Source organism: Molothrus aeneus, chromosome 7 (genome assembly GCF_037042795.1).
Source record: "Molothrus aeneus isolate 106 chromosome 7, BPBGC_Maene_1.0, whole genome shotgun sequence".
NCBI classification, from domain to species: Eukaryota; Metazoa; Chordata; class Aves; order Passeriformes; family Icteridae; genus Molothrus; species Molothrus aeneus.
In genome coordinates this window covers 32128696-32151617 of record NC_089652.1, presented here as the reverse complement: position 1 = coordinate 32151617, position 22922 = coordinate 32128696, and the positions used below count along the sequence as shown (strand labels likewise).

Genomic DNA, 22922 nt, shown 5'->3' with positions numbered 1-22922 from the left:
TTGGGTTATTGTGGAAAAAAATAAGAAAAAGGGAATTTGGAGTTAAAAATCAGAACACAAAGAATGACTTATAAAACCCCAAATCAATAATCAATCCAATAGGAGTTGAATGGAAAAGGGCATTAATTTTTCCAAAAGCTCTGTGAGAATTTTGAAGGGACAGTCTTGGAGAAAAAGAGAACAGGTTAAAAAAAAAGGAATCTAAAAGGATGTTCATTAGAATTGCAAATAGTAGATAAGAAGCTACTGTGGTACATCTAAAGCATAAACAGAAAATATTACCAGGATTATTCTGTATGTCATCAGCAATGTCTACAGCTCTAGGCAATAGTGCCAAGCATGTAAATAAATATATGGAATGGGATCAAAACTCCAAGAGAGGCCTTTGACAGGGAGACTGTGCAAAACCATTTCCCTTTCCATGAGTTCCTGGCATTCATCCTTTAATTATTTCTTTTTTCCCTTCTAGGTTTCAACTCTCTTGTAGGTGGAATAATGGGATTTTCCATCCTTCTTAGTGCAGAAGTGTTTAAACACAATTCCTCTGTCTGGTTCCTGGATGGCAGTATAGGAGTGTTGATTGGACTTACAATATCTGCCTATGGAATCAAGTGAGTATCTCCTGGGAGCAGGCAGGGCCCTCAGAGGTGGGAGCTCATAGCCTTTAAGAGTTTAGGTGATTCCAGTGAAATCAGGCCCTGGAATTTATTAGACAAGCAGCCAATGCTGGAATGTGTGGAAAGGGTTATAAAAGGCTGTGTCCCCCACATCAGCTGGAAAGCAGCCAGGACTTAAAAAGGAATCAGAATAATTTTAATAATTTTGGTATACTTGAAATATAATATCTGAAAAATAACCACAAATGATGGATAAAACCAGTCCTCTTTGCGTTTATGGCACATTTCTGAGCACTGCTTTGCCTTTGGATTAAAGGAAAGGTGCCCAAAATTAAAGAGGGATCTTGCTATTGATTTCTGTCCCAGCCCTACCTTTGTCACCCTCTGAACTGAGGGTTCCTGCTCATGTTTCAGATGCTGTTTCTCTTGAATTTTAAGATGCTTTCTTGATTCACATCAGAAACAGAATAAAAAAATCAAATGGAGCTCTGCCATGCCCTTCATTGCTGCCACAATTTCCCTTCACTGCATGGACTCTAACCCGAATTTTGGACTTTATCCCTCATGGCTTACCTGCCACAAGAGAAAGTGGGAGATGGAGCATCTTAGTTGGAATTATGCCCATTGAGAAGCAGCCCTTGTCCAGGCTGCAGTCAGCCCTCAGCTGGAAACTGTGTGGGTTTATTTTTTTTTTTTTTAACTTGGAAAATTCAATTAACATTTTAATGAGGAGTACCACTTTTAAAGAGGTTGGGTATAATCACAATTTCCACTGTAAAACTTAATTGTTCTGGAAAGCTGTAAAGGCTCTTATGGCACCTGAGCTCTTTTTTATTCATGAATATTTAAATATTCAGTTCTGGGGCTGTCCTGTGCATGATCCTTTGTGTGGTGGACTACAGCTGGCCTGTTATCTATATTCTTAAATAAATGAAATCCTTTATCTCCATTTCTTTAAATATATCAAATCCTTTTAATAGTGTCACCTGTTTTAGGATATACATAACACTAGGCATTCCCCCTTTTCTCTTTAAAAAATATATTTTAAAGTGCTATGTAGTGGATACTAGTGGTGTGCCACACCTTATAGCTGTAAGAATTGTATTTAGTGAGGTTTACAACTGCTTCTGAAAGCACTAGTTACAAGACTAATACAAAATTATCAAAGGAAACATCTTGTGTCTTAGTTAGGTTTCACAGGCAGCATTTTGGCAAATGAGGAAAAATGACACATGTTTGTGTTTGTCATGTCTTTAAAACATTTGATTCTTGAAGTATTTGAGTAAAGTTACAAGTGAGTTGTCATTCTAAGGATCTCATTGATGGCCCAAGGTGTATTTTTCTATGAAGGATTGTGAATAATCACTAAACTGAAAGTGACAAAGTTATGTTGTAATTATTTAGAGTTATCACAAGGTATGTCCAGTTAGATATAAGGTGATAAAGCCTGGGTAAATACTATCATGAGCATTGGTTGAAAATAATGTATGTGAGGCTTTCTTTTACAGGCATATTGAATAGATATATATTATATTATATTATATTATATTATATTATATTATATTATATTATATTATAGTATATTATATGCGTATACCTAGGTAATAGGTATATAATGTTATGTTTTGTATTATATAATATTATAACGATATATCATACAATATTATATAATATATTATATATAATATAATATATATAATAAATTATATTATATTATATTATATTATATTATATTATATTATATTATATTGTATTGTATTGTATTGTATTGTATTATATTGTATTATATTATATTATATTATATTATATTATATTATATTATATTATATTATATTATATTATATTATATTATATTATATTATATTATATTATATTATATTATATTACCCATAGGTTACCTTTTGGTGTTTTCTTAATAACCCTCTAAGCTTTAGGGGTTTATTTGCACCAGCTGTGTTCCAGCTGAGCTCTGTGCTGTCCCTGCAGGCTGCTCATGGACATGGTGCCCCGGGTGAGGCAGACGCGGCACTACGAGATGTTCGAGTGAAGGTGCTGCCCTCTCCCTGCAAGGACTGTAAAGCCACAGCGTCCTGGCAAGTGGTGCCAATGGTATTTTCCTGAACATGCAGTTTGTTTCCCCGTGGTCTGTTTCTGTTGAAGTTTGTTTGAATGGGAAATCTCTCTGTAAATCTGGCATATTGTGCACACTGCTTGCAATTCAGCCAAACTGCAGCGTTTTGGTTTTTTGGATTTTTTTTTTATTTCCTTATTTATTTCCAGTATGCTATTGATTCCTGTGACAATAGAAAACATGCAGTTTGCAGCTTGAACCCAGCTGCCATGTTGTATATTCCAGAGTGAAAGTGTTCTCAATGGTGTGGTAAGCCTGTGGGTAAAGAAGTGCCAGTTTCAGATTTGAGTTTTGTTTTTTTTTTTTCTCCCCTGGCCTGTATTTTCCCAAACACATGCTGTAACAGGAGTACAATCCTTGCTAACCTCTTCGACTAAGAGTATCTTACATAGAGTCTGGACACCAAGAGCTGTGTTGCTTAAAACACCTAAGTAGCTACTTCCACCCTCTTGTTGAAATAGACAGCCAGAAAGAGCAGGCACTGCCCTTCCTGTGACCAGAGAGATTCTGCATTTTACCCCCAAATTAACTGAAACGATACCTCTTCAATTTAAATTCTATTTTTTCTGAATGAGACACTGTTCATAGCTTTGCATGGACCAAACAAGCACACACAGTATTACTGTACAGACCAAAGCCAAAAAAGTCATGCAGGGAAGAGGAGCTGCTCAAGGAATGGGATTTTCATCTCCTATTTTACCATCTGCAGCTGTAGCAGCGTGTGTGACGTTGTGGTTGCTCTGTAGTCTGACAAAGGCACAGCAGTGGCTCAATCTCATGGTGAGATACAGATCTATTTATTAGGTTTAGATTGTCCTGTAAAGTGTTGCTCACTTTCCACCACACACATCTTATATATTACTTAATAGCAGGTTAAATGATTGAAGAATCTTGATGTATAATCAATAAAACTGGTATCTATTTTATACAGTATCTGTAAGTAACATTTGAAAACTATTTCCAGAATGTATCATAGAACAAAGTCTTCCTGTATAGCAGCTATTAAACTGGATTCTCTGGCTATAGCCATTTTCTCTTTATTTGATGTATCCCAGGTTGGTTTTCACAACAGAGAATCAGTGTTGTTGCTTCTATTTATCACAGGTGAATAAAAAATAGGACAGACCACTGCAGAGTTTGGAGTAAGGCCATGGTGAGTAGGTGAGTAGCTAGAAATGCCCATTTCTAGTACATAACAATAGACTGCAGATATGAGAGTAGATGTACAATTAGACTGATCAGTGAGGGATGTACAGTGGAGACACTGTTTTTTTTTTTCACAAGTGGGATGTTAAAAACTCCATTTCCCATCATCTGTGACTTGACCAGGTCCTTAAGGATCTCTAGTAAATGCCCACTCCCACTGATCAGTGTTGGAAGAGACCCCCCAGTGGTTTCCCTGGCAGTACCCATATGGGAGTGACAATATTGGAAAGAGAACATGCCTTGGTACAGGATTCCTTATGGCAAAACGAAGCTTGCCCTGCTGCTATCATTTGTTTTCACATGTTTTGGATCAATTAAGTTCGTATTTGTATGCAAAGTGGTGCTATCAGTGCTGATGCTGCTTGTGCCTTGCTGTCACAGGATAATGTCACCCAGTTGCAAAGGAGATACTTCAGAGGAGCATTCAGCAAGGACTCCAGAAGGACTGGAAGGTGTAGGACTGCTCACTGTATTCAGCACAGGTGGATTTTTAAATATCAAATGCCACCCCAAGACCCTTGTGCTTTTCCTGTTATGTTTTTCTCTAACACCAGTTCCATGAAAGGAGCTGTGAGCTGGTATTAGCATTGTTTGTCAGGTATCTTCAGCCTCAGGACCACAGAGCCAGGGCCTGAACCCAGCAATATTAGACATTTCATGAGTTTGTTAGTTTTCTTGATACTGTTTACCCCTTTCCACTTCCCCAAGGGCTTTATTCCCACTCAGTCCCATTGAGAATTTTGAGAATGACATTTGAGAACTACAGAAGTGCTGCTCCCCAGGGCTGCAGTCCAGCAGCCTGTTTGTGCCCATTGATGCAGAAAACTGAGAAGGGACATGGTGGTGGCTGAGCTCCTGGTATAACCTTTGCCACACCAAAGATATAAACCACTGAAAGTATGCAGGACACTCAAACCAACACCCAGCTGAAACATGAAATAGTCCTGTTAGAATGCTGAGTGTAAACAGGAGCACAGAATTGCTGCTCACGGACAAAGGAAGGTTAAACACTCAGTTAATGAAGTTTCACACTTCCTTATGTCTCTGGCATGCTCTGAGGATGTTTCTAAGTACATACACCTGAAAAGGATATGTGGTTAAACAAGTTAATCATCCTCTTATTAGATTCATTGAAACCAATTGCAGAGAGTTTTCAGTTACCACAGGTGCTTCAAAGCACCTGGTAAATTGCTGGTAAATGCAAGAAAATAACAGAAATCCTTGTGATACTTGATAAAGTCCAGGAAAAAATGATTCTCAGAAACGGTGATAAAGCCACCTGGCTTAAAGGAGACTCTGTGGTATGTGACAATAGCAGAGAAAACAACTGCTCATCCATCTCTTGTGACACTGCTCGAACAGCCACCTCAGAGGGAGCAGTTCCTAGATGAGCTTGCTTTATTAAATGTCAGTGCCTGCTGATTTTTTCTGACTATGAGATGGCAGGTTTGCTTCTAGCTAGGCTAAGGGAAGGTGGACTTTTCAAAAGCTGCAACAGCTCAAAAGCACTGGGACTAATCACCTGAAACTTGGCACTGGCCACCACAATAACCTGCCTGGTGCTCACAGCAGCCTCAGCACTGCCAGGGGCTCTTTGTTGTGCACCCGGTGCGAGGAAGGAGCCTCAGTGCTCACACAAGGAACAGCATTGGCCAGAATGAGCCTGCAAACCGACACTTATTAAAGTCTGGCCAAGCTCAGAATTGCAAATTAATCCCTGAAAGTGACTGTGACACAGATGCTTTGAATCTGGCCATATTGTTCAGCAGGGAAGGGAGCTCAACAACTCTGTCAGGATTACAGGAACTGCAATCTTGAATCCCCAGCCATGACCCACACACACCAGGTAGGCATGGGAAATGATAATGTTCACTTTTAGCTAAAAGCCAGATTTTTTTGAATCTTGATTGTCATTTAAAAAATCACCAGACTAACATCTGCTGCTGATTTATTCCATTTTACTTCTTGCTGTAGTAGGCAGACCATAAATAAGCATCATCCAACTACGGTGGAAAAAGAGCCACAAAAGAAGCTCCCTGATGATATTCCAGGAATGGACCTGAAGCAAAGATCCCAGACAAGAAGCTCCTCAGATGTGGGCAAATTCAGCTGTAGGTACACCTGCAGCTGGGAATGTACCACAAAGGTGCTCACCACTGCTAATACCACTTGCATTTCTGCAATCCCAGCTGCCTGGGAAAAAGTGAAGGCATTTCTGGCATTCTTTTTTGTGGCCCAACTCATGGAGATGCTAGGCCATGGGACAAGGATTAACAGAATTGTTTGGATTGGGAGGGATCTTTAAAGGTCATCTAGCCCAAGGTCATCCACTCCCTCTATTAAAGCTTAATAGTATGCAGACCAGAAATGTTTGTTCCCAATCTGACAACACATTTTCCTTGGCAGTCAAATGAAGAGCTGAGGAAGCTCCTTGACAGAGATTGTCCCTGGAATTCATGGACCTGTGTAGATGCTTCCCACAGGGGTTCCACACAGTTCTGCTGTGCTGGCAGTGATTTCTCACCTCTCTGCCCGTGCTGGGTGTGCTGCCACCGAGAGGAGCTGTGAAAGAGCCATCCCTGCACCTCTGGCTGTGTTCATCCAGGACCAGGAACTGCTCAGGAGCAGCACACAAAAACACATTCCTGTGGCCTGGCACATGGGGCCAGGTTATGCAATGTGAGAGCATAATTAATGCAGTAACAGAGCAGCCAGGGGTGTTTCCCTCTCCTGTTCCCCCAAGGCTGGGAGCTGCTGTTTTCCTTTCAGCCACGGGATTGCTATTGGGGGTAGCACTGAACAGTTCCTGCTTTTTCCCTGTTCAGTGGGCACAGCTGCCCCCAAGCCTCCAGCCCACTCACCAGGAGCTGCAGGAGAAGGGAAGCTCAGAGCTCAGGTCCTGCAGGGGCTGACACCAGCACCACCATCCAGCTGCAGGCAGGCTCAAAGTACATTTTCTTCCACATTAGTTTGGCAAGTAGCTGGGAAACATCCCATTTTGTCAGCTCCCACTGCTGGCACCAAACCCAGCACCCTTCTGAGCTCACCTCTTGCTGACACAGGCTGTAGGGATTATTGTCACCCCTCACCTCACCACGCAGCAAGGAGTGGAGGCAGCTCCTTGTTAAACAGGCCAAGTGACAATGCCAACCTCCTGTCACTGGGCAGAACCCGAGCCTGCAGCTGATCACACAAATTCCACCCTGATCACACCAATTCCACCCTCCTATGGAGGTGAGGAGGGAATTAAAGCCAGGAGGGGTCTCTGGGGATTTGGCAGCTTCCCTTCCAAGATCCCCTGTACTTTCAATGGAAGCACCAGCTGTTACCTGCTGAGCCACCAAAGGCTCTCACCTCGGTCCATTTTCTTTGGAGTTTTTACTCTTTCAGCATTGTTGTGCAGCACTGGTTTGCTTTGATGTGTCTCTCCTCACAAGCAGATGTCTTCAGCCAGGCAGTGCTTCCCTGAGTTCCTGCAGGAGCAAGGATCCCCAAGCCAAGGATCCCAAGCAAGGCAGGACACGGTGAGACCAAAGAGCTGCAGTCTGTTCTCTGCAAACCGGTCCCAGGTTTTTTTGCTACAAGGATTTACTACCTAGATTGCAGCTAAATGCAATCTCCACTATCAATAAAATAAAATAAGAAGTCCTGACAAGCATAAACACAAATAGAAGAGGGGAGTGTGAGGCAGCAGAGTGGGTGCTCCAGCTCTTGCACACTGAGGGGAAGTGTTTTGAGAGCAGCACAAAGTCCCAGCAAAACGTTTCCATCTGTGGACTCTCTACCAGCTGGAGTTTGACTAAACCCAGTCTAAGCATGTGAGAGTTGAAGTATCCAGTATTTAAGCTCCCCCAAAGGAGCTTTCCAATACAGCTGCATGGTGTATTTTTTATTCCAAGTTCCAATTTTCATAGCTTTTTTTTTTCCATTATATGATTGCAACACAGCCCACATGTAACTCTAGCTGCTCACCATTTTACAGATGTCTCTTCAGCTTTTTAGATGTCAAATCTGAACAACAATTAAGGGAATGAAACAGGAAGGAAAATGTTTCCAAAAATAAGCAGAACAAGAGCCTGAATGAGCAGTGTCCTCCAGTAATTCATATTGATGGTAGGAAACATTTGGAAATTGTGGTGTGTTGAACAGCAACACAGAACCAACAACATTTTCACCCAATTTAGTCCAAGGGGAAGTATGCCAAGGACCATAAAAAGGGGCAAGTGGTGAAGGATATTCACATACTTTTCCTCACTGAAACAGCCATAAAAGGCTCTTGCAGCAGCACTGCACAGTGGAAAAACCACCTTCTGTAGCCACAATGCACAGAACTCCCCAGGGAAGAGACTGGCCAAGTGGATATCCAAACCCACCCCAGAAACCTCTGCCAGCCTGCAGGCATCTGTTTGACATCTTCATTTATGCTCTTGCTTACCAGGGTGTGTGTCATTCATTGGGAGAGGGACAACACAAGGCATCTCAACGTGATAGTTACTGACTTTTGTACTCTTCTGATTCTACAGGACTCACTTACGTGTGGCCACATTAAAAACAAAAAAAAACCAAAACCTCAACAAGCTTAGAAAAAGGTAATGCTGAAAAAAATGAGCTGTTGCTTCTTTCCAGTGTAGTCATGTTTTTTTTTTTTTACTACATAGAAACTGTGTTACAAATGGACATTTTTTAAACAGATAAAGAGCTGTCTTTTTTTTTTTTTTTAATATTATTCTTTCCACTGCATACTGCTCCTGCATTAATTGCTCTATTACTCTTGGATGCCTCCACCAAAACCTCTCCACATTCCCAGCAGCTGACAACAGACAGCCCTTCCCTGACTCTTGGCTGGGCTAACAAAACCTGAGGTGGGCAGAAAAGGCCTGTCAGCAGAATGGGTGCCACTGAAATACCCTGACAGCTCCCCTGGAGAAGTTTCACCCTGAACATTTGAATTTGTGCAGAGCTGCCAAGGTGATTTCACGTGGCACCTCTTGAGGGCACTGAATGCACACCCCAATCCCACATGAGCCAAAGCTTCATGCCTGAGCCCTTGTTCCTCATGTAAATGTTTCATTCCTGAGTGCTTAGCATGTTAAATTGGATCCTGCAGGAGAATGCTCTCTAAAGCTGCTATTTTACCACAGAGTAGCTCCATCTTTCAGCTCCACAGTGTATTGTGCCAGGAGGTCTTGCAGGCCTGAGAGCCACTGCAATTCAGTCTCACTTTCCCTCTCTCCCAAATTTACAGTGTGCTGTAAATTCGGCGTGTGCCGTAAATTTATAGGAAAGCAGGAATTTCTAACTACTGCTGTGACAAAGCTGCCTCCTCAGAGGAGGCTTGATGTAACCCATTATCCAATTTTATAACCCAGGTTTACAACAAAACAAAGCCAACAGTTCATTACTCACCTGATGTTCTGCTGGCTGTGGTGTGGGACTTACCTGTGCACAGGTGGGGCAGCAATAGAAACACCCAGCTGCAGAGTTGGAAGAAGCCCCAGAAATGCAGTTTGGGATAAAAGGCAGCTCATGGCATTCCCATTTAAGCACAAAGCAATCATAAATCCAAATCACACAAGAAAAAAGTTTATTGAAAAATAAATTCTCCCTAGTTTTTTTTTTTTCTACAACAGTGAAAACAAAGCAGTTTTCTATGCCATTAAAGTACAGACATTTACTGTTCTAAAAAAAAAAATTAAAAAAAAATCCCATCCTATTGAACCCCAGGAACTTGGCAGTATCTGAACCACTGCGTTCTGTTCTGTTTGAATCCAACTGCTTGAACGTAATATAGTGGAACACAATCACTGAAATAAAACAAAGGATTAACCTATTAGGGGAGAATTCAAACCAAACACCCCACAGTACCAGCCTGATCCTGAAGTTCTTGTGTCCATTTAAACCTCTCATTGACCCCACATTATTGTTTGCAAAAAGCAGTATTTTACTTCCAGTGAATTTAGTAGGGTTTTTCCCAATTTATACTGCTACAGGGCTTATTCAGACTCTGACCCTCTTCACCCATGAGGAGGGAGACTCCTGCAGGGAATGATGCAGACCAGAACCCAAAGAGCTGCCTCAAATAGCACTCTGGAGAATCTCCCTGCAGTGGTCAGCTCAGCAAGCTCAGGGGGATCAAAGTCTCCAAGCCCAAATTTGCTTTGTAAATATTCCCTGATATTTTTCTTTTGGCTCTCTTAGAATCTTCAGGGTAACTTTTCTCACAAAATTTACTCTTTTCTTTCCTTTGGTAAAAACTGCCATTTCCTCCTCCTCTCCTGCATTCCTTGCAAAAACCAAATTAAACTCACGACTCCTTAAAAATATTTTTCACTGTCACTGTACTGCAACAGACCTGATAATGAACATAAATTAGTTCTGGGTATTACACCATTAAAATTAACTGCCTTCAGACAGCAATTTAACTTGATTTATCATGTGCCTATTTGATACTTCAAACTACTTTGCAGCTGCTGGAGCCTGAGCCAGGTCGTGTTTCATGCACTTGATGCCCTGGATGGCTCCAGGAAATGCCAGGCATTATTTACATGCTCTCCTTAAAGCCAAGGATTTGGTGGCTCCTGCAGGACCCAGGGCTGTGTTTGCAGAGACAATACAGGTGTGTTTTCCTGCACCAGAAGCAGCCACGTGCTTTGGTGGCCATGGGGACAGCAGGGTCCTCAATGCTTCTGTGAGCCCTTACACGAGGTGGCAAATTCTGGTCCCATGCACAGCTCACTTTAGTAAATTGCACCTGCACTGAACTGCCCAGCAGAGAGAAGGGTTTCAATCACTTGAGCACAACTGATTTTTTAAAGCAGTTTCTGTGTGTTGAGGGTGAAGTTATTACTCATTTTATCAAAATTTTAGGACCTGGTTTTATTTACTCATTTAATAAAGAAGTGGCTTAGTGCTCTTGAGAGAGGTCTGCTGAATTAAAACACACTTTTATGTGTTCTAATTACATGAATATGCAAAGGATGACACTGTTCAAAATGAACAGGACCCAGTGTGCAAGGCACATCAGCAATGGTTGCACTTTGTTGCTTTTCCTAGAAGAAAGAACAATGAATGATGCCTCACACCTGAGGCACTCTGGGATCCAGCCTCTGCTATTTTCAACACATTCCTACAGTAAACATTTTACACTTGATACATGGAGTTGCTGTTTACACATTCCATTTAAATATATTTGGAAGTTGCAAACTAATTAAAAAAAACCCTACAGAACTGCTTGAAAGTGTGTGGATGAGGTTTAAGTCACTGCCCATAAAATGGTGTGTTTTGATGTTACATTCACAACAATATTATTAAAGCAGATCTCAATCAAATCCTTTATGTCCCTGGCCATTTCAGCTCCAATGAAAACATATCTGTCAGTGCATTGTTCTCCTGGAGTTTACAGCAATCCCTACAACAATGGGGCCAAAGGAGATGGAAAGAGATCACAAGTGAGAAATTGAAGGCATAGCAGCTGCAGGACAAACATCACAAGGAAACAGCCATGCCAAATGTTAGCACCCCTGGAAAAAAGACTGGGAAATCAGAAACTGATAACTCCTGGTCTCTCTAAAAATAAACAATAAAAAATTTCATCCCTCAGACCCTCAACTGTTGACTGATCAGCAATTTAACCACATTTTCAACTGATACCTTAATAATTAATCAGTAACATCAATTTAGAGCTGATCTATGTTGTGACAGCAAGAAAAACTGGTTGCTGATATGTGAATAATATGCCCTGGAAGTGTTTGGTCTTTATCATTTAAGGTACAGTGCTTTACACTTATTAAAAAGGGAGGGCTGATCCTTTAATTTTAAGAAACATTAATGGAGGAGTTGTGCTATCACTGAAGCCAGGGGGAGTCACTAAGTTAATGAGGCTTGGATGAGATTATATCCAGCCCAACTCATCCCAGTTAATTTATTTTACTGGCAAAATCTGGTCCTGAAATGAACTCTGAGCAAAAGACATACCTGAGAAAGCAATTTGGGTTTTGTTTACATGAACAGTGCTGCAAACTCAGAAATCCCTTTGCAATTCAGATGGGCCACGCACTCTGAGAGGCGAGGGAATGGCTTTTGTATTAAGGACAAATCAAGGATGCTGCCTAGGATTTTAAAGGACAGTGGTACAACATGACAGCCTGATTTGGAGCTGATGATATCAAGAGAAATTTTCAATGAATCTGAATCCTTGATAATCAGCAAGGTGCAAAAGCTGACATAAAGTAGCCGGAGCAGAGCTGAGCTGGGAAGGTGCAGAGTCCTGGCTCTGGCTACAAGCCCACCCCTACTGAAATCTGATCAGCAGCTGCTTTGCAAAATACTGCTGCAGAAAAGTAGTAGCATAAAAACGGAAATCCAGCTGCAATAAGCTGACCAGGCCCTGCTCACTGAGAGCTGCCAGTTCAGCTGTGATAAAAGGCCAATATTCTCTGGTAGCACCAGGAACCGCCCTGTGTACGTCCATGCAGAGACATCTTTATCTGAAAAACCAACACCTCCCAAACCTCATTCTGGATCTTCAATTTTCCTGCCCATCAAATCAGCTGTTCCTGGAGGTTTTCTGTTATCATTGTCTCCCTGGGGAATGTTAATGGCTTTCCTTTGCTCCCTGGTCATTGAACAGACATCCTGTCCCAGCAGGAGCTCTCATGCCAAATCACAGATTCTCACTAAATTGCATTCTGCTTGCAGAAGCAATGTTTTGCAGGAATTATTAAAAGTTATAGTATCTTTTATCTTATTAAGCCTTATATAGTTTTAGAACAGATTTCTTCACTACTAAAAAACATTCAAAATTCACACCACTAAGTTGTAGAGTCATCAGCACAATTTACCTGGAATTAGTGTTCCATTATATTGTTCAGACAGTGTCCATATTCCAAACACATATCCAAACCCCAAAGAAAGTAAAAAAGGCACATAAACATTAAATATTTGTAGAAACATAATCTGATATGAACAAGCAAACACACTGCTGCAACTATAAATTACAAAAAGAAACATAGAAACTAAGCAAAAAATGCAAAAAGCAACTCTATTTATACATGTGCAAATCAACTTGCATATATGAAATAAATGAGGTTTTTATTGGCATTTTTAAACAGTGTGTATTTACCAACTTTACCTTTCAAAGGCAAGCCTTTTATGTTAATTTTAATAAATATGTAAATGCTTCTCTCAAGTTTTCTAATCCCGTAGGAACAAGATTTTTGAAAAAAACTAGGTCACATACAAAAATACAAAATTTTAAAACAAAGAATGTCTTGATATGAGAGATATGTTTAAAAGCTTGTAAAATGGTTTAGGTATTCAACTTTTGACATTTTTTTCCCCATCAATCGCAGATCAATATATTCAAATGCAGTCATGCAAAAACCTGACTTCTGAGCACAGGAAGCTGCAAGCTCTGCTTGAGTCTGAAAAGTCTGCACAGTCTCTGCTGTGAGACTGAAAAGAGCAGCACAGTCCCCTCTCTGATGGCCTTGCTGGAGTGCAAGAACAGGACTACACACCTTTCTTCTTCAATTAGGAAAGAAAATAGTTATGGAACTTGAACAGAAAGCTGCCCCCTAGCCTGAAATGTGGTTATCTAAAACAGGTTGTAGTAAATAGCTCAAACTCTTCACTAGTCCCACATGGATTTGCCTGAGTGTTGATCTGCAGAAGGATTCACTAATTTCTCACTGCATGAGGGGAGGCGGCTGTGACGGGGAGGGTGTGGAGCTCAGTGAGCAAGGCTTGCAGAGTCTATGCACTTACAGTTCTCATGATAGTCTCCTTTTACACGAAGCTGTAGGTCTTGATTTGTTATTCTTCAAGATTAATGAGTCTTCTCTAGAGGTTTCAGTGGACATAAGATCAGAGACCTGACACTGAAGCCAATTTGGATGTTCTGTCCCTGGCTGAAACGCAAGCGGCATCGGTGCTGCTGTTGCATTTTTGCCAGAATGCACAATTCAGTTCAGCAGACTAGAAACAGTGCTACAGCATGAGAAAACAGCTTATAATAAACTCTCCCTGCTGTGGTAAAGGCAAACTTAGCATTGAGCAAAGCACTAGACCAGAAAATGTTATAATAACAAATACCAAACCCCTCCCATCTTTAAAGGTTTAGAGGCAAAATGAAATGCAGTATGTACTGCCATGTGGGCCTTACAGCAGGGGGAAGCCAGCAAACATGTATTTACAGCAAAGAATTACACTACAGCAGAACCCACCTTTTGCACCCTTGAAGTGCACACGCACAAATCTTTGTTTCCAACATAATTCTGTGATATCCCAGTTCAAAATCAATTCCTGCCTGAAAAACATCAGGCTGAAGACAAGTCCTGCTCTTGCCTTTACTTTCAGCACCAGCTGGAAGTTCATACACTGTGATAGGCAGCATTTTCTAGTTGCACAAATATGCACAGGTATGCAGGGGATATTTTATATAAATACAGAATGAATTGTTGTGCCTGCTCAGACCCATTTCCAATTATCCTCCCCCAGCTTTTCCAGAGCAGTGAAACTATGGTAAACTACATTTGTGCTGACTGAAGCAAATGCTGAGCTGTGACAACAGGAGGGATTTTCATACTGGTTTGCATTTGTTTTCTTTTCATACAAAAATTTTGCCTCCTATTAGAGAACCCAGCTGTTCTGTTTCTGGAAAATTAATCTAAAATACAGCAGATTTTCACATCATCAAACCCAGATCCTGGTGACCCTGATGTTCAACAGCTCCCACAGCTCCTTTTTGGATACTCAACAACCTCCTGTGTTGTGCAGAGGGATGTTATGGAGTGTTACAGGGTAACACTGTCAGGAGTGTTGAGGCAGGAAACCAAATGCTTGAAAAGGCTCATTCACTGATTTAAAATTGGAATTTAAAACACAGACTGTTCTGGAGGATTTATCCACAGTGCAATAGCATCTCCCTTGCCTGGTCTTTGGTAGGTCACTACATCCATCAATATTCCCACATAGATAATGAACACTGCTTACCAGAAAAATGTGAACCAAGCAGATATGTCCGAGAAAGGAAAATGTAAAGCATCTCTGCCTTTCATGCTACCTGGTAATCTTTATGGAAAAAAAAAAAATCTGTCCTGATTTGAGGTTTTATTCCAGCATGGTGAGAGCATGTCCACATTGCAAACCTACAGACTCTGACTGCAGATTTGTTTCTCACTAATCTTAACATGTAACTTCCTGACTACAAATGGTGCTGTCAAGCATGTCACCTTCTGCTGAAAATAACAAAAATTACTTCTGTGAAAAGAAGGCAGTTCAGAGGAGTTAACTTGCTTCTCTCAAAAAAACCCTAAAACCCAATCTTGATTTAAATTCTGAACTCTTGATTTGTTTTCTTCTAAATTTGTTATGGGTGTGCATGATCAAAAGGGAAGAAGAAACAAGAACAAGCAGCCCCCTAAAACAAAAAAAAAAAAAATCAAAGAACCCAAGAGGACTGAATAATTCTTTTCTTTTCTGCTCTTTGTCTCCTCCTACTTGCTCTCCAGAAAAAAATTTCTCTTTAAAAACCTAGCTAGTTGTGAAGACATTTTACATTTCTACCATACAATAATTGTAGTTAGCTGAGTTTAACCTTTCTATGTCATTCAGCAACACTTTAACTACTGGAAGCCGTAGCAAACTGAGGCTCTAAGGATAATATTGCTCCAATGATGCTGATACTTTTTGCTTCACACAGAATTTCTAGTAGACAGACTACAACAGAAGCGTGGGCAAATTCTGAGGATTACTCCCTAAATGGGACCAGTAAACTGTGATGAGTCCATTCCAAAAATGGTTGTGTGTTTTTGTAGCTTTTCCACACTGAGGAATGCCACAACCCCAGTGAGCTGTGCAGTCACCAAGATGTGTCACATGCTGGCAACTGCCTATTTGCTCATTTGTGACACTCTGCTTAGGCTGCTCTGGTGCAGCAGCTGTGATGCAGACAATACCTTGTTGTATACAAATATTTAATTTAAAAAAAAAGGAAAAAAACCAAAACAACAACTGGGCCCAAATAACCCAATGGCAGGGTACAGAGCTCTCTCATTATTCCAAGTTCTTGTGAACTAAACCACTTTGTAGCCATTCAAGCCAAAGCTGTACCCAAACCAGTGCACCTTGAATAAAATGTTAGTCCTCCTTCCCCAGTATCCCTTCCCTCAAGCACACTTTTTTTCAATTTTCTACCTGGAATGAAGTTGAGATCCTTTAGCTAACCATGATGGGGGATGTCCTAACTCATTAAAAAAATAGAAAACACTTCACCCAAACAACAAAAACAGAAGTTTGATGGGTCTGGAAATTTTCTACAAACTATTCTGTGCAGTCATCTTCAAATCACTGTTGAACACGAGACTCGTTTCTCTTCGCAAACAGCTGAAGGAATCTGAAGAGTGACACTGCAAATGTCCTTATAGGAAGAAAAGATCAGTTACAGCTGTTTTATTATGAATCCCTCCTCTCTTAGTAGATAATTCTGCCCAGCAATGATAGCTCTGCCTGCAGTGGAAAACCTGGACCAAAGTGCAGGGAGTACACTAAGGATCTCCTCTCCAAAGGACTCTGGTTGTGCCCAGCTGGGAGCAGCCCTGCTGCTGCTATAGGCAGTCCTTGCAGAGTGCAACCTGCCCCTTGATATAGTCCCTGCAGGGGCAGATCCTTCTGTGGGCAGGGTGGGAGCCAGCACAGCTGAACAGTAGCAGGTCACCTTGGAAAACACAGTGCTTCCTCCTTCCATCAAAAGAGGGGACCAGGATATCGTTTGCAGACTCCATGGTGAGACATTCGATATTATACCTAAAAAGCAAAGCATGTCATCTGCATCACACCTGAGGTCATGGCAGTTTGGTACAGCTTTCAACCTTCCTCACTAAAAATAACAAACCCTGCTTTACTATGTCCTAAACTGAGTGCATTTGCAAGTGCAGCTTTCCAGAACATGACTTTTCTGCTGTACAGATTCTCTCTGCAGAGGGCAGTGCAGCCTTTACAGCTTTGCTGCTTCCTGAAGATTAACAAAAGAAGTTAAAGAGAAAAAAACTGCTTTTGACTATTGCCCAAAACCTAATATTTAAATACACCGTGGATTTTCAGTAGGACAGACTCAAAGAATCTGAAATCAGGAGATATTCTCTTTAATTTCAGGAAGTCTCTTCTCCAGGGAAGCCCCACAGAGGCAGCTGGAGGTGGGTGAGCTGGACTGTGGGGATAAGGGATGCTGCCCCTGGGCTACAGGGAACAGGACCTGCAGCTCCCAGGAACCAGCCAGCAGAAAATGAAAAATGCCAGTTGCCATTTGTGACCACAAAGCTTAAGCACCAGGGTAGCAATTCCAGCAAAACCTTGTTTTCACTTATTCTGGAAACATTGGTAACCTTCAGCATTTAACAGACGGGTTTTTTTCCACAGGATTATGATTTTGTCTAGACAGCTAGAAAAGAAAGTTTTTATATGAGCTGCTTTTGAGCTCCACTGGAAATTACAACTTTTCAAAGAAAATACAAACACCAAAATCTTCTCCAGTGTAATTTAGCAAAAAGTGGGGATGGAAAACCTGTAAAGCAGATACCCCAGCAGCCAATTTGCTGCTGGGGTTCTGAGGACTTTGTTTTCACTCTGAGAGGAACACAGACACATTTCCAAAGAGCATCCCAAAGCAGCATTCCTTTCCTTAATGCACAGCTGGTGAGTTTTACACATCTGCACTAACACCTCCAGCCAGAGCTGCTATCTCCCCACCTTCCCTTCTCACAGAACTTGTGCTTTAAATTCCAAGTGTGGCAAAAACCAGTGCAATAAAGAGACCAAACAACATACTTGTGCTAGAAATACTTACCTAAGCAGAGCTTTGTCCTTGTTAAGATGCTGGAAGAAGGAAGGCTCACAGATGAGCTGGCTTTCCTGACAAACTTGCTTACAGGATTTTCCAGGTTCAGCAATTTTGACTTGAAGGGCACTTAATGGGGGCCACATCACCTGCCCGTGACAGAAATCCTGCAGTGACAGATCATGTTTTGTTATGATGTGTTCAGACAACATTGCACAATACCCAGACTGTGTTTTAGCATTGGGCAACTCTCACCAAAAGGTGATCAAATAATTTGGGCCTGGTCCATCATGGTTTGCTTCTCTGGACAAAACCAAAACTTGTGTGAACTGATCCCCTCACTGTGACCCAAAGCCCCCAAATTCATTTACCAGTTCTCAATATCAGCTTGAGCTTTTTTCATTCTGTTTTGATTTCCTGTGCTGAAGGAGGAAGTTTTCATACTTCCAGGTCTAACCACAAATGGAATACTATACAATCATGAATCACAAAGTATCCTGAGTTGGAAGGGACCCACAAATTTCAAGGTGAGACCAAAGGAGGTGTCCTCCGTTATCTGTCTTTTCTTGCTCTTGGCTGAATGTTCTCACTCCCTTTGCCAAGCTCTGGGGCTGAGCTGAGCCAAGTCAGTTTTCTGAACTCACAGAGTCCTGCCCAAACATTTTCTGCTGGGTTATCAACTTCTCTGCTTGGCCACATCTTTCAAAGTCAGTATGTCTGTTCCCTCAGCCCAGCCTGCCTCCCCCAGCAGCTCCCAGACCTGCAGCAGGGAGTCCCTGCTGCTTTGGCCATGCTTGCCTGGCTGCTCCTTTGATGCCAGTGCCAAAACTGAAGCAATCCCTGCTCCCTCTGGTTCCCAGCCCCTGCTGGTGCCTCGCAGAGCAGACACAAGTGTGTGTGCAGCCACAGAGCAAACAGGAGCAGGGGTGGGCTCAGCAGGGATGCTGTGACCCAGCAGCCACACTGGGCAGCTGGCAGGGCCAGGGCTCTGCCAGGAGGGAGCAGCTTGGAGACCAGGCTGGTTTAAGGCAGCTGAAGGTGACACTGCAGGGTGTGCAGCCACAGCCCAGAGGTCTCACCTCAGACCATAGAGGCCTTCAGCCCAGCTGCTGGGTCTGAAGGGACAGGGAGGTCACCAAACCTTTCTTGTGAACATTGTCCTCCCTCCTGACCCTCTGCCAAGGCCCCAGAGGGGGAACTCTGGGCACCTTTAAATGCTGCAGTTCCACTGTCCACAGAGTGACCAGCTGCCCAGTGTATCTGGCCCATCTCTTCACACTAAACATCCCCTGAAGACTCCACTGTCATGGGCAACCACAAACCACTGAACCAGTGGTTTATTCCAGCATCTTTATTTAACCAATTATTATCTTACCATTATTTAACTTTATTTAACCATTATTATTTAACCAATTCTTTATTCCAGCATCTTTGTTCCCATTTCAAGCTTGTGCTGCTTTCTCTGTTCTTCCTGCCTTCACCACAAACTTATCAAAATAAGGTCTCAATCTCTATTTTTGCTTTTTATTTTTGGTTCATCTGACATGATAATTAGGCAAAGTGCTAAGTACATGCAGCTAAAAATTGTGCTCGAGCATCCTGGGAGCTGTGAAACACCACCAGCTTTTGACAATTAGTCAAAGCAATGAACCAAATTACAATATCCTGTGGTTTTCTGAGAAGCACAAGGGAGGGCTTAGCCCTTGGGGGTGGGCCAGAGGGAAGAGACAGGTTTCAGCCACAGGTGCCATCTCTTGTCTTTTTCTCTCTTACATTGAGCTCCATTTCTTCCTGATTGACAAAAACTCCCAATTCTAACTTGGGTAGAATAATCAAAAGCAGTGATACTTTTACAGGTTTTGTCATCAGTACAGAAGCAAAAAGCTTAAAGTGTTTATTGGCAGGAAAGTGGGAATAGCTCTGCTGTGTTAACTACCCTCCTGACCTGAAGCTGTGTTATTCTTTAGGACTGTCTTTAACAGCACCCACCTTCAAAAATACAAGGGCAGACAGATGTCCAGTGCCCTTGAAAGAAATGCTGGCAATTAAATGACATATCAGAGATAAAGGTTATTCCTATCTCTGCTCTGCAGCAGCCAGAACAAAAGGCAGAGCTGGCTGCTGCAACAGATCTGGCTTGGGCAGGAGTCCAAGCAAACACACAATTTCTAGAAACCAGGATCCCACGTAAATCCCTGCAGTTTATTACTCAACTGAACATCTTCTGCTGCTCTCAGCTGGAAGTAATGCCCAGGGACCAAAAGTCCTTTAAGTAACTGGGTTCCAAACCATTTAAATCTTTATTGATTGAAACTAAATACTTGAAAAATCTGCCCAGAGGCTGCAATTCTGCAAGGAGACTGCAATTCCATCAAAAAGTACCTCTGTATTTAAGTGATCCTTCTTGATCCAAAGCTTTTATGTGTGCACACAGCTAAGGAAGTCACATACACACTGAAAAATTGCTTGGCCTTTCTGCTTTCTTACAATGCCAAGGTCTGCACAGCTACTATTCCTACTTGGACAGCAGCAACACTGAGAAGCTTTAAAATGGAGATGGTCCTCCCTTTCCAACATAATCCAAGAGTCATCCAAAACAGAAGTTCATACCTGTTTTTCAATAAAGGCATTCATCCTCTGAAGCATTCCCTCACAGGTAAATTCATAGGGCAAATAAGGGTCAATCTGTGGAGACAGTGCGTTCAGGTTAGAGGGGTTTTTGTTTCAATCTCCTTCATTGTGTGCTCTGTGATGTAGCTTCTGGTCCAAATACTCCATTATAGCAACAAAAAGTACTAATAAACTCATTAAAAAATAATTTTACAAAACCATCAGCAGCTTTAGCTGATTTTTCTCCTTTTTAAAGGCAGTAATAATTGCTCTTTATGGAAACTCAGGGTACACTGCAAAGTGGCAGATGTAAGGCTAGTCTGAGACCCTCTGGGATTCCAGAGCTCCTGTTTTAACTAAGTTTCAGTTTTGAAGCTGAAGTGACAAAACAGAATGTGGTACCTTTGAAAATTCCTTCATACTCTTCCCCCCTTGAAGTGCCCTCATTGCCATTCCTCACTGTCAGTGCACAAGCACTTCTCTGGGAATCTCAAGGCTACAAACTCAGAGTGGAGCAGTGCAGAGCCTGCAATGCTCTAAGAATCAACAATGAAACTTCCTCACTGAATGCACAGAAAACACAGATTGCTGTATAATTCACATCTGAAATTCTCATTTCTATACAAATTCACTCATTTTTTTCAAGAACCTGCAATATCCAGTACTAAAACATGAGAATTTCAATACCATAGATATGCAGTACACATTTTTTCTTCAATATCCTACCAAAATGCAGCACTCATTAGACTAACATTAGGAAGCACTGTATGTGCAGTACACACTCCACACTCAAGTGCAAATTGACAGCAAATTGAAGACACATTTCTCACCTTTTGATTCAAAATGGATTTCACAGCCCTCTCAACCTCAGAGAGATCATTGATGTCCACAGTCCACACATGGGGTTTCCCAATGTAAACTTCAGCATAGGGATGCTGAGAGGTCAACTGAAAGAAGAAATTATATTGGTAAAAATTAATGTGTAAAGATATCTTTGCCTCTCACTCTCTTCATCAGACTTGGATTAATCAGCCTCATTCCTTCTGAGTTACTTTTCAGATTTTTCTCTTTAAATTTAGAGGGTGAATTTAGTTGGAAAACTGAAAATCAGATAACATAGATCACAAGTCAGATATGTGCACCTCTAATTTATGGCTTCAAGCCTCACCAAGACCCACATCACAGAAGACTTGATGTTTACTGCAATTACTTGCAGCACAGCCCTGCTTCCCCACAGCTCATTCACAGAGCCACCCTCCTTCTTCAGAACCTCTCACTGCCACAAGTCCTGCTTAGACCTGCATGGCTGGCTCCCAGAGATGTCATCCTCACCCTGCATCCTTCAAATGGCAAACATTTCCAGAGTTCTGTGAGCAACAGTGAAGAAAGAATAATTTTAAAAGCTAGGGATTAATTCTGACTCTCATGATTGAGAGAAGAGTAACATGACCTCACCAAGAGTGATAACCAATATTTTGCTCATCACTTGGTCAGAAAATAATATCAATGAATCCCCAAGAGGGTAACTAAGAAAAGCTGTATCAGAGTTGCTTTCAGAACTAGCAGGACAGCTCAATATGTATTTTTTGTGACTGGTCACCCAGGAGTGAGAACATGCACATGAACACACAAAAGGGAGCAAAAACTACAGAAGAGAGAAGTGGTTCACACCAGCCTCAGAAAAAAACCTGCATTTTCAATAAATACCAAAAAACCCCACAGGATAGGTTGTTTATAGGCAGTGTTTATACAGCTGCCAATTTATGCTGTAGTTAGGATAAAAAGACATTGCAGAAGATCCGAAGCAGGAAGCAGTGTCTGTGGGGAAGAACCTTCTCCTGCACTAGGAGATACACTGTACTTGATCTTTTCTTCTGTTCTGCCAGAAACTGTTGCATTCATGATTAAAAAAACAATTAAAAGTAGCCATTGCATTTTGCTTGTGGAGAATAGCAACTTGCAAAGGTTACTTTACAAAACCAAAAAGGCAGACTTCAAATTCTTGTATGGATAATCACGTCACAGAACTACACAAGCTCCTTTTGTTCTTTAGCACTTGAAGAATGGAGAGAAGCATTTAAGGGTTTTTTAATCCCAAAGAACCAGCACCTGGATTACTGGCAATTGGATCTAAATGCAGTTGTGAAGACCAGAGAAAATAGGTCAGCAGGGCATGTGAAGGCAGCAATGTATGGATATATATATGTGATATACTTTGGATTTGAGCAGCCAATAAGGATTATTTTTCCGTACAAGTCAGGTATACAGCTTTTCTGTTAGTGCTGACACATGCCAGCAGGATTTATCATGGCATTCCAAGCCTTGAAATTCCCACAAAGCTCTTAGATGGGTTCAGATTATTTACTGAGCCTGACCAGTTATGGTGTTTGGGCACAGAACAACTGGAAATGACACAAAAACTGAGGGACTCACAGAGGAAAAGTCTTGAAAGGTGTCAAGGAGAAATTTTAAACAGGTTTTTATTCCCTTATTGCTGTCTCCTTTGTTAGCAACACAGACTGAG

General features: G+C 41.6%; 2 protein-coding genes across 2 annotated transcripts in view; one reads left to right on the top strand and one right to left on the bottom strand.

The window, feature by feature from the left end:
• TMEM163 (transmembrane protein 163) overlaps positions 1-3773 on the top strand; it is an 88334-nt gene extending 84561 nt beyond the window's left edge. The window contains exons 7-8 of the mRNA XM_066553601.1: positions 470-611; positions 2604-3773. Of these exons, the coding sequence (XP_066409698.1) occupies positions 470-611; positions 2604-2664 (203 nt within the window). The 3' untranslated portion in view covers positions 2665-3773. The remainder of the gene's footprint in view (positions 1-469; positions 612-2603) is intronic.
• A 5742-nt stretch (positions 3774-9515) lies between these two features.
• MGAT5 (alpha-1,6-mannosylglycoprotein 6-beta-N-acetylglucosaminyltransferase) overlaps positions 9516-22922 on the bottom strand; it is a 69944-nt gene continuing 56537 nt past the window's right edge. The window contains exons 13-16 of the mRNA XM_066554014.1: positions 21229-21345; positions 20399-20473; positions 17798-17955; positions 9516-16758 (exon numbers count right to left, since the gene is read on the bottom strand). Of these exons, the coding sequence (XP_066410111.1) occupies positions 16560-16758; positions 17798-17955; positions 20399-20473; positions 21229-21345 (549 nt within the window). The 3' untranslated portion in view covers positions 9516-16559. The remainder of the gene's footprint in view (positions 16759-17797; positions 17956-20398; positions 20474-21228; positions 21346-22922) is intronic.